Source organism: Myodes glareolus, chromosome 6 (genome assembly GCF_982192425.1).
Source record: "Myodes glareolus chromosome 6, mMyoGla1.1, whole genome shotgun sequence".
Lineage (NCBI taxonomy): Eukaryota > Metazoa > Chordata > Mammalia > Rodentia > Cricetidae > Myodes > Myodes glareolus.
Window position 1 is genome coordinate 103,457,813 of NC_142031.1, and position 11,930 is coordinate 103,469,742.

Here is an 11,930-nt window from a genome sequence, read left to right on the forward strand (position 1 = left end):
ACTGTGGTGAATAGTATATAATTTTTTCAGGTATATTATATAAGTATCCATCTTTATTGGGATCTGGTGCCCTCTTGAGTATGAGACCTATCAGTCATCATCATCAATTTAGACTATGAAACCCAATATGGACAAGGTCAACAAAATCACCATATATGGGCTGCCTATGCTCCAGCACTTCCAGTACATAAATTACATTTTTTTCATATCATGCTCCTAAGATGAATACACTTTCCACTTATGTCTTCATTGAAGAATGTCCTTAATTTCCAAGCTGGACTGGGAGTCCTGGCCAATATATTTCTCCTTTTTTTCTACACTTTCATAATCCTAGGTCACAGACCTAAGTCCACAGACATGATCTCCTGTCAATTGGCCTTCATTCACACACTGCTGATCATCACTGGAGGGGATATTTGGCTTTGGGACATTTTTGAGTCACTGAACATTAATAATGATTTCAAATGTAAGGCAACTTTTTACATACATAGGGTGATGAGAGGCCTCTCCATCTGTGTCACCTGCCTCCTGAGTGTGTTCCAGGCTGGCACTATCAGTGCTAGTTCTTCTTTTTTGGCAAAATTTAAATATAAACTAAAAAAGTACATGATTTGTGCTTTTTTACTTATTTGGTCTTCCAACTTGTTATTCATTAGCAACTGGATCTTCTATACTGGTGCTTTTACCAACGTGAATGAGACCAACCAGATGAAGGTCACTAAATTCTGCTCAGTCTTCCCCATGAACTATATCATCAGGGCACTGATTTTAACAGCGGCAACCTCCAGAGATGTATTTCTTGTAGGAGTTATGCTGACCACAAGTGCATACATGGTGATCATCTTGTTCCGACATCAGAGGCAATGCAAGCATCTTCACAGCCTCAGTCATCTGAGAGCATCTCCTGAGAAAAGGGCCACCCTGACCATCTTGCTGCTGGTGGCCTTCTTTGTGGTCATGTACTGGGTAGATTTCATCATCTCATCCACAGCAGTCCTGTTATGGATGTTCGACCCAGTCATTTTGAGTGTTCAGAAGTTTGTGATTAATGTCTATCCCACAATTACTCCTTTGGTACAAATCAGTTCTGATAACAGAATAATCAATATGCTGAAAGGAATGCAGTCTGTGTGTCACCACATTTTTAAAAAGGGATAATTTTCTCATTTTAATAGAATGATTTATTTATGTTTTATATTTATGAGTATTGTGTCAGGATGTATGTAAGTGTGAATTCCTGTTGCCCTCAAGGTCAGAAGAGTTCATTGTCCCCGCCCCCTTTGAGTTGGACAGACAAATGTTTGTGAGGCATCATTCGGATGCAGCCACAACTAATTTTTCCAAAAACATATTCTTCTTAAACTCTGTAATAGTTCAAGTAGAAAACCAAGATTCTTCATATTTTAAATAAAATTTGTGGCATTACACATATACATTTGTGTGATATTTCTGCTACCCAGAACTATAGAGTCCTTTAAGTTATTGTACACCATAATTTGAAATTTCTACAGGAATTCTCTTACTCTCTCTTCTTTACTTTATTTCATAAATATTCCCTGATGCTGAGGTTGCTCAAAGGATGCTCCCTGCTGATACTGACTTTACCATATTTTTTTTGATGGAATTTTATTCTACTCTCAGTCATTGAAAGTAGTTTAAATATTCTATTGTAGCTTTAATTTGCTTTCATAAGTGTAGTTTCTCCGGATCCACAAAAATACTGTGAATTTAAATTGTCCCTTTTTACCACAGTTACTTAATGAGCCTTATATAAAAATTCCATGTGCCTGTGTATTCGTACTTCATCAAAACTTATTCACGTATTATTGGTATAACGAAAATTGCTTATATATACACGATGTACACTGTGTTTTTGTGTACATGTGTATTCATATGTGTGTGCACAGATGAAGGATGTGTGTGCATGTTTACGTTAAGGCCAGGAGGCAATGTTTGCTGTTTTTCTTCACACTTCACTCACCTGGGTTTTGATAATGTCTCTCAGTGACCTGGGGATTGCCAAATAAAACAAGATGATAGTCCCAGGGTTTCTCCAGTTCAGGATTACAAGTATGCAAAACCAGACTCCACTTAATTGTTTTTTACTTTTACTGATAAGAGTTCTGTTTCACAGATTATACTTTGAATAGACTTTCTTCTCTCAGTCAGTTAGTTCTAGGAAAGCTGAGCTTAGGCAGTGAAGGAAACCATAGAACACAGAAAGTAGGTGAAGATGTCATTGAATGAAGGGCCATATCACAGCCCCAGAAAGGAGTTGAACTTTGGCAGCTTCGGTCACATGATTCTGGATTTAGATGAAGGTTAGAAGAAAGAGGTTATGGAATCTCCCTCTGTGACTGAGGAAAGCTGTTGAGCCCAGGCACGCGGGGGCTGGGAAGGGTCACTGCATGGAGGCCTAGAGAGGCCATTGTGTGAAGCTGTGAAAGTCAAACCTGGATTGCCTCAGAGACCCCAGGCTGTTGGAGACGCCAAAGCCATGTGATACCTGCTGAGGAAAGCTGCTAACAGGGAGTGGAACCAGACCAAGTGAGAGAAATATGATGTGGTTTTAGCCATTCAGACCATTCTGGTGTAAGACAGTAGCTCAGAGTCATTTTGATTTTCATTTCTCTGATGATTAAGGATATTGAGGAATTCCTTAAATGTCTTTCAGCCTTTTGAGACATTTCTGTTGAGAATTCTCTGTTTAGATCTATACCACATTTTTAATAGGATTATTCTGTATTTTGATGTTTGGTTTCTTGATTTCTTTATTTATTTTGGAGATCAGCCCTCCATCAGATGTGGGGTTGGTGAAGAACTTTTCCCATTTGTAGGATGTTGTTTTCCTTATTCATGGTGTCCTTTGCCTTATAGAAGATTTTCAATTTCAGGAGGTCCTATTTATTGAATGTTGCTCTTAGTATCTATGCTGCTGGTATTATATTTAGGAAGTGGTCTCCTGTGCCAATGTGTTCAAGGCTACCTCCTCTTCCTCATATATCAGGTTCAGTGTACCTGCATTTATGTTGAGGTCTTTGATCCACTTGGACTTGAGTTTTGTATATGTTGATAGATATGGATATATTTTCAGTGTTCTACATGATGACATCCAGTTATGTCAGGACCATTTGTTGAAGATGCTTTCTTTTTTCCATTGAATAGTTTTACCTTCTTTGTCAAAAATCAGATATTCATACATGTGTGGTTTAATATCAAGGTATTCAATTTGTTTCCATTGGTCCAAATAACTGTTTTTATGCCAATACCAGGCTGTTTTTATGACTATGACACTATAGTAGAGCTTGATGCAAGGAATGGTGATGTCTCTGGAAATTCCTTTATAGTACAGTATTGTTTTAGCTAGTCTGTGTTTTTTAATTTTCCATATGAAGTTGAGTATTGTTCTTTTGAGGTCTGTGTATGACTGTTTTGGAATTTTGATGGGGATTGCATTGTACCTGTAGATTGCTTTTGGTAAGATTGCCAATTTTATTATTTTAATCTTGTCTATCCAAGAACATGAAAGATCTTTCAATTTTCTGATATCCTCTTCATTTTCTTTCTTCAAAGATTTAAAGTTCTTGTCATTTTGGTCTATCAGCTGTTTTTTTAGAGTTGCTCTATGATATTTCATATTATTTGTGGCTATTGTAAAAAAGTGATGTTCTCGAATTCTTTCTCTATCCATTTATAATTTGTGTATAGAAGGGCTATTTTTTTTTAAATTTAAACTTGTATTCCTCCCACTACATTACTGAAGGTATTTATCAGCTGTAAGAATTCCCTGGTAGAATGCTTGAAGTAACTTATGTATCCTATCATATCATCTGCAAATAGCAAGTTTGACTTCTTTCTACTCAGTCTCCCTTTCTTGTCTTATTGCTCTAGCAAAGCTTTGAGTACTATATATAGATGTGGAGAGAGTGGACAGCCTCCTCTTGCTCCAGATTTCAGTAAAATTGCTTTGAGTTTCTCTTCATTTAATTTGATGTTGGTCGCTGGTTTGCTCCAAATTGTCTTTATTAAATTTAGGTATATTCCTTTTATTTCATATCTTGAAAATACCTTTATCATGAAGGAGTGTTAAATTGTGTGATTTTTTTCTTTTCTTTTATTTATATGATGGATTATATTGACAGATTTTCTATGTCGAGCCATACCTGCATCTCTGGGATAAAGACTACTTAATTATGGTGGATGATTCTTTTTGATGTGTTCTTGAATTAAGTTCACCAATATTTTGTTGAGTATTTTTGCGTCAATGTTTATGAGGGATACTGGACTATAATTCTCTTTCTTTGTTGAATCTTTGAGTGGTTTGGGTGTCAGGGTAACTGTAGCCCCATAAAAGGAGTTTGGCAATGTTACTTATGATTCTATTGTTTGGAACAATTTGAAGACTTTAGGCATTAACTCCTCTTTGAAATTCTGGTAGAATTCTTTGCACAGTTCCCCTCCTTCCTCTCCTCCCATTCTCTCTGCAACACCTACCTTTGACCCCCCCCCCCAATCCATTCCTCCTCTATCTCCATTCCAAAATTGTAAGGCCTCCCCTGGGAGTCAACAGGACGTGGCAAATCAAGTTGAGGCAGGACTAAACTCCTCTCTTTTGCATCAGGACTGAGCAAGCCATCTCACCATAGGTAATAGGTTCTAAAATGCCAGGTCATGCACCAGGGGCAGGTCCTTGTCCCATTGCTAGGGGCCCCACAAACAGATAAAGCTACACAGCTGTCGCCCACATGCATGGGCCTAGTTTGGTCCCATGCAGGCTCCCTAGCAGTTGGTCTAGCATCCATGCATGAACTTCTACAAACTCAGGCTAGTTGTCTCTCTGTGTTTTCCCTTCATGATCTTACCCCCTATTAGTCATATAGTCCCTCTTCCTTCTCTTGAGCTGGCATCTTGGAGCTTGGCCCAGTGCTTGGCTGATGATCTCTCCATCTGCTACAGATGATCTTTTTGATGTGCTCTTGGATTCGGTTTGCATGTATGTTGTTGAATATTTCTGCATCCATGTTCGTAAGTGAAATTGCTCTGTAATTCTCTTTCTTTGTTTAATATTTGCTTGGTATGGGGATTAGGATAACTGTGGATTATATAAAGAATTCTGCAATGTTTCTTCTCTTTCTAGTTTAAGGAAAAATTTGAAGAGTATTGATTTTAGCTCTTCTTTGAAAGTCTGGTAGAATTTTGCATTAAAACTATCTGGTCCTGGGCATTTTTGGTTGGGAGATTTTTTTATGATTGCTTTTATTTCCTTAGGGGATATTGGTGTATTTAAATTTTTTTATCTGACCTCAATTTAATTTTAGTAAGTGGAATCTATCAAGAAATTTGTTCATTTCTTAAAAGATTTTTTCCAATTTTGTAGAGTACATCTTTTTCAAGTATTCTATAATGATTCTCTGGATTTTTCTTGGAGTCTGTTGTTATGTCCCCCCTTTCATTTCTGATGTCTCGGATCAGCCTCAACAAAATTGACACTTGCCAGGGTAGGGACAAGGGAAATAGAAGTATAAGTAAAGAATACAAAGACACAAAAATAATAAAATAGAAAACACAGAACAGTACCAGGAGAAAGTTCCAGTGAATACTGAAATCACCTAAGTTTATTTTCAAATTACTTAAAATACACCAACCCCAAGTGGTAGGAGTCAGATAAAACACTTCATTTACATTATACAAGAAAATGAACAGACCAGTTGAAGGTTGTGGGCTACATTCCTAGATAAAGCATTCTGTTGTTAGAACAAAACAAGTCACACTTACACCCTAGACCAAAACATTCTGTAGGCAAACTACACCTTGGGTGGAATATGGAAAGGTTTCCCATGAGGAGTTAACAAAGTCTAGCACATTGCTTTGAGTCAAAAGACATTCCCACTATAACCAGGCTGAGCAAAGTATCCCTCCAAAGAGAATGGGTTTCAAAAAGCAAGTAGAAGCAGTAGGGAAAATCAAGGATTAACTATCAGTGGTAACAGAGTGTGCCCTAGCCATGCAACTGTTACCCACACCCAGAGTGCCTAATTTGGTCCTATGCTGGTTCCCTCACTGTCAGACTGGAAATAGTGGGCTCCTATTAGCTTAAGTAAGCTGTTTCAGTGGGTTACCCCATCATGGTCTTGACTCCACTGTGGATCTCTGCATCAGAGGTACACAATTTGATCAACAAGTTCAATATTCCAAAGTTAAATCAGTTTAAATAAGGAAGCTAAACAGGACAATATGTCAATGGATTAGAAGCAATAATTATGAGTCTCCCAACCATACAAAAAAAATGAAACCAAACAAAGTAAAAAAAAAAAACAAAACCAACAAACCAGAACGATACAACTTTAGCACCAAATTCCCTGTGACTTCCAAAAGGGAGTTACTTCCATGTTTTGGCCTGTGTTTTATTGGATGAAGAGGCACCGTGAACAAGGAAACTCTTATAAAAGAAAGTGCTTAATCAGGGCTTGTTAACAGTTCAGAGTTTTAGTCCATTATTATCATGGTGGGGAGCATTGTGTCATGCAGACATGGTGTTGGTGGAGGCACAGGGAGTTCTGCATCCAGATTCACAGGCAACAGGAAAGGAGAGAGCCACTGGGCCTGGCTTGGGCTTTTGAAATCTCAAAACCCACCCTAAGGGAGACACTTCCTCCAAACACTTAATCCTCCAAACAATTAATCAATCAAATAGTATCACTTCCTAAGCGTTGAAATCTATGAGCCTCTGGGGGCCATTCTTATTCAAACCACCACCCCACAATATTCTTCAAATTATTCACCAAATTCAAAAATGAAAGAATACTGCCCAATTCTTTTAATGAGTTCCAGTTTACTTAATACATAAGATACACAAAGACCCAATAAAGAAAGAGGATTCAGATAAATTTTCCTTAGGAACATAGATGTAAGAATTTATCAAAAAATTACCCCCAAACCCAACCCAAGGAAACATCAAACACATCATCCACCACGATTAAGTAAACATCATCCTAGAGATGCAGGGATGATTCAACATACATAAATTGATTAAAAAAATACACCATATTAACAGACTGAAAGACAAAATATTGGGGATACATAACTAAATGTAGTAAAGGAAGTTGATAGCAAGCCCATAGCCAATATCAACTTTAATGGAGAGAAATTTAAACAAACTAAAATCATCAAGAAGAAAATAATGTAAGAATGTACACTCAACATACCTGATATATATATGATATATATATGGTATATATATACTTGAAGTATGTCTTAGAGATTTTATTGCTGTGAAGAGATACTATGACCGCAGCAACTTTTATAAAGGAAAATGTTTAATTGCGGTGGTTTGCTGACATTTTCAGAGGTCCAGTCCATTAATAGCATGGTAGGAGCAACATGGTAGCAGGCAGGCAGACATGGTGCTGGAGAAGTAGTTGAGAGACCTACATCTTGCAGGCAACAGAAAGTTTACTAAGTGTCACACTGAGTGAAGCTTGAGCAAAAGAGACCTCGAAGTCCACCCTATAGTGGCACACTTCCTTTAACACCTACACCCCAAGTCCACACCTCCTGATGGTCCCACTCCCCTTTGAACTATTGGGCCCTGATTACATTCAAACTACCACAAAGTCTTTATGGAGCAGTAAAATAATTGAAGGAGATTGTGGAGACACAGATAGGAAAGAAGTCAAAGCATATACATTTGCAGATGCTATGATAGTGTGATGCTAATCTTAGTTTTCAACTTTTCTACTTCTGGAATTAATTAAACTTCAAAATGACTAGAAATGCCTGTGCAAGGTTCTTTCTTATGAAATCACTAGAAGTGGAAAACCCACTTCTATTCTGGATATTTGAGGTAGGAAGATCCAACACTAATATGGACCACACCTTAGCTGGCAGTATATTTAAAGGACATGAGAAAGGAAGGATTGATGTGTGTTTGTGTGGTTCCTTTGTTCTTGCCAGAAATATCATTATTTCTCTGGTATTGAGCCTATTTCTTCAGGAATTCAGAATATACCAAATAACAGCTGAGACTTTCAGCATTGTGGATTGAACTGCACTTTTGGACTTTCTTATGGTAGACAGCAATCATTGGATTAGCCAGACCACAACCTGTAAGCCATTCTAGTAAATATGCTTTCTATATAGATATGGACTCATTCTATATGTTCTATTATTCTAGAGAACCTTGACTAATACAAATAATATTACACGATTTGAGTTCAGTTGATCTCAACCTTCCTAATGTTGTGACCCTTTTGATATAGTTCATGATGTGGTCACCCTCTTGACTATAAAGTTATTTTTGTTGCTACTTCATAACTGTATTTTGCTACTTTTTTCTGTTTTTTTTTTTTGAGACAAGGTTTCTCTGTAGCTTTGGAGCCTGCGCTGGAACTCATTCTTGTAGACCAGGCTGGCCTCAAACTCATAGAGATTCACCTACCTCTGCCTCCTGAGTGCTGGGATTAAAGGTGTGTGCCACTAGTTTTTATACTTTAATGAATCATAATGTAAAACACTGATATTTCTTAAGGCCTTAGCTGATCTCTGTGAAAGGGTCATTCAACCCTTTAAAGGGTTGTGACCTGCAGATTGAGAACCACTCTTCTAAAACTTCCACCAGGAAACTCCTACAGCTGATAAACACTTTAAGCAAATTGTCTGGATGCAAAAATAATTCATAAAAATAAGTAGCCTTCCTATTTGTTAAAAACAGACCAAAAATAAATCAGGAAAGCAACTCCTTCCCAAGACTCTCAAATAATGCAAAATATCTTGGAATAACTCTAATCAAGCAAGGTAAGACTTGTATGATAAAAGCTTTAAGACATTAAAGAAAGAAATTGAAGAAGATATAAGAAGATGGAAAGATCTCCTATGCTCATTGACCAGTAGGATTAATATAGTAAAAATACCCATCCTACCCAAAGCAATGTACAAATTCATTGCACTACCCACCAAATTTCCAACACAGTCTTCAAAGAACTAAAAGAGACAATTTTCAACTTCATATAAAAATATAAAAACAAACTAACAAACAAGCAAAGTCCACCCCTGAGTAACAAAAGCTATATAAAGTTAAAAATAGCTTAAAATAGTTAAAACATTTTTGAATAATTAAATAACTGTCAGAGGTATAAAAATTATCCCAACGCTGGTAGGATAAAGACCACTGATCCAAATCATCATGGCCAAATTGATAAAAGCAAGCAATTAACTAAAGAAAGCTTTTTAATTCATAAATATATATAATGTCCTAAGATCAACACTGGATGTAAGAAAGATAAGACCTTAGCTCAGGAATAGGGGCTTTCTAAATAGGGGATTTGGTGGGCACTAAAAGCCCGGTACAGTAGCCAAACATAAGTTAACAAGTTAGTTCCTCCTGAAACAAAGACAAGGCTCAAGATGGGCAGAGCAAAGTAGACACAAGGCAGCCATAACAGCCATTTTGAAAGAATGTTTGACTTTCAAGACGGTTATAAACAACTTGTTTGAAATAAAGAAATGATTGTCACTGCTGGAACAGGAAGTAGAGAACTCTCTGTAATTAGTGTTACAGGTGGGGCATACTCCAATCCTTGAGAAGCAGAGGTTTAATCATAACCAGGAAAAACTTGTTTGTCTTTACTGTAAAGTGACTTTTAAATCTCCAATGGAGGCAGATTTGTTCTTTAGTATCACCATTCCCAATCTTAAATTATACAAGAGAGCTATAGAAATAGATACAGCTTGGTACTGGCACAAAAACTGACATGTTGATTAAAGTAATATAACTGAAGGTCCAGACATAAGTCTACATACCAATGGACATCTGATTTTTGGTGAAGAAATCAGACATACACACTGGAAAAGAAACAGTATCTTCAACAAATGGTACTGGTAAAACTGTATGTCTGCATGTAGAAGAATGCAAATAGATCCATACTTCTCACACAGTACAAGACTCTACTCTAAATGCATCAAAGATCTCAACATAAGTAGATACACCGAACCTGACAGAAGAGGAAGTTGGTAATAGTCTTTCTTTAGCTCATTGTCACAGGAAAAAACTTTCTGAACATAACATTGCTTGTACAGGCCCTAAGTATAAAAATTAATAAAAGGACCCTCATGAACTAAAACCTTTGTTCATGGAAAAACTCATCAACATTTAGACAAATTAGAAAAGTATAGAATGGGAAAAGATTTTAGATAAACAATTTAAATGATTTTATGCCTATCAACCCTAAATACTGTATATCACTTCTGTGAGTTTCTTTTCTGAATTCTGTAACAAAGAAAACCATAACTATCTCATCTTTAACTCCATCAGAGACTCACAAAGGATATAATATTACCTGAGTAAGCAAGAAATGTAGAGCAAATAACTTCCAACAGCTATAGAAACGAGAGAAACAACTGACTGCTTGAGCAATCACCCAAGGTTCCTTAGCAACTTTGGGCATCCATCTTTGACTGACATGGCTAGATTATCTAACTCACTTTTCTGTATGGCAGGAATTTTGAAGGGCTGTCCTACCTTGTTTTGACAAAGTTTGACAGTCGCCTTCTTTTGTGTCCTATTTGTTCAATATGTGCAGCACAATGTCAGCAGTAGAAGTGATGTTGGGCTTTCTGTCCTGACCAGTTCCCACAATTGTTTAGTCCCAAAGAAGTCACACGGAGGTCTATATTAGTGATAAATTGATTGGCTTAGTATCTCAGACTTCTTATTAACTCTTACAACTTATATTAGCCCATTATTCTTATCCGTGTTAGCCACGTGACTCAGTATCTTTTTTGGCGAAGCAGCCAAATCTTGCTTCTTCTTTGGCAGGGGCAGGACTGCATCTTCTTCCCAGGATTCTCCTGTTCCTATTGGCCCACCTTTACTTCCTGTCTGGTTGTCCCACCTATACTTCCTGCCTGGCTACTGGCCAATCAGCATTTATTTAAAATATAATTGACAGAATACAGACCACTGTCCCACACTAGTAGAAGCAAGGGCACTTTCTTGCCCAGTGCCTAAGTTTTCTACAATAAAAGCAAATTCCATATGGAGGTTCTTTGATGCCCATAATTCTTTGTTGAGGTAAATTAGAGTCGCCAAGAAGAGACATGTCTCCCTGGCATGAAAAGCCTTATGTTATTAAAACATCTTAAATGTCATACTTTCTAAGTCTCTAAAGTGTTTGAAGACTACCTATCTATCTAAAATATTTCTCTGTTTAACCTTGAAAACATACCTAACATGACTACAAGTTTAATTATTTTGGATAACTAACAACTAAGCTATATTTTTAAATTATGCATTACATTTTTAAATGAGCTACATAGGTGCAATACCTTAAACACAAGTAGAAACATACATTAAGTATAACAAAATAACCTTAAATTTATATCAATATACAAAATATCTTAAAGAAGAGTTGAAACATATATGACTATTTTCAATCAATATAACCCTAAATTTGTGTCAATATACAAAACTCCATATCAATGTAAAATATTTGAGATTAATAGCTGCTTTTTAGTTTAAAGCAGATTCAATAATCTACCCTTTTATGCCATCATTCCTATATCCCCCCCAACTTTTTCTTTTCAAAAAGAGATTCTTTAATCTAACTTTTCTTGCCTAGTTTCTTCCCTTTCCTTGATCAGTAGCAATTTGCAGCCAACCCCCAAATGATGACAAACATCCATAACTCACCTAATGACCAAAGAACACCAACCCCACCTCTTGGGATTCTGGGTGTTATGTTCTTAAAATTACTTCCTATTGACTCAGGGTGATGGCATTTTTAGAGGGCCCAGAGAAATTGAGATAATGGCCAATCCTGGAAGAGCTGGCTGTTGTCCAATCTCAGTGTGGTGGGAAAGTACAGGGCTTATCTGTGCTACTGGCTGGAGTAATCTATGAGGCTGCACCATTATAGCTAAGGTGGTGATCCAAT

The 11,930-nt window shown here is 36.9% G+C and overlaps 1 protein-coding gene across 1 annotated transcript; it reads left to right on the forward strand.

Annotated features, from left to right (window-relative positions):
- Positions 1 to 240: 240 nt before the first annotated feature.
- On the forward strand, positions 241 to 1,158 carry LOC125404180 (vomeronasal type-1 receptor 90-like). Its single transcript, XM_085691036.2, has one exon. It carries the CDS (start codon positions 241 to 243, stop codon positions 1,156 to 1,158), a length of 918 nt encoding a protein of 305 aa, XP_085547162.2.
- The last annotated feature ends 10,772 nt before the right edge of the window (positions 1,159 to 11,930 follow it).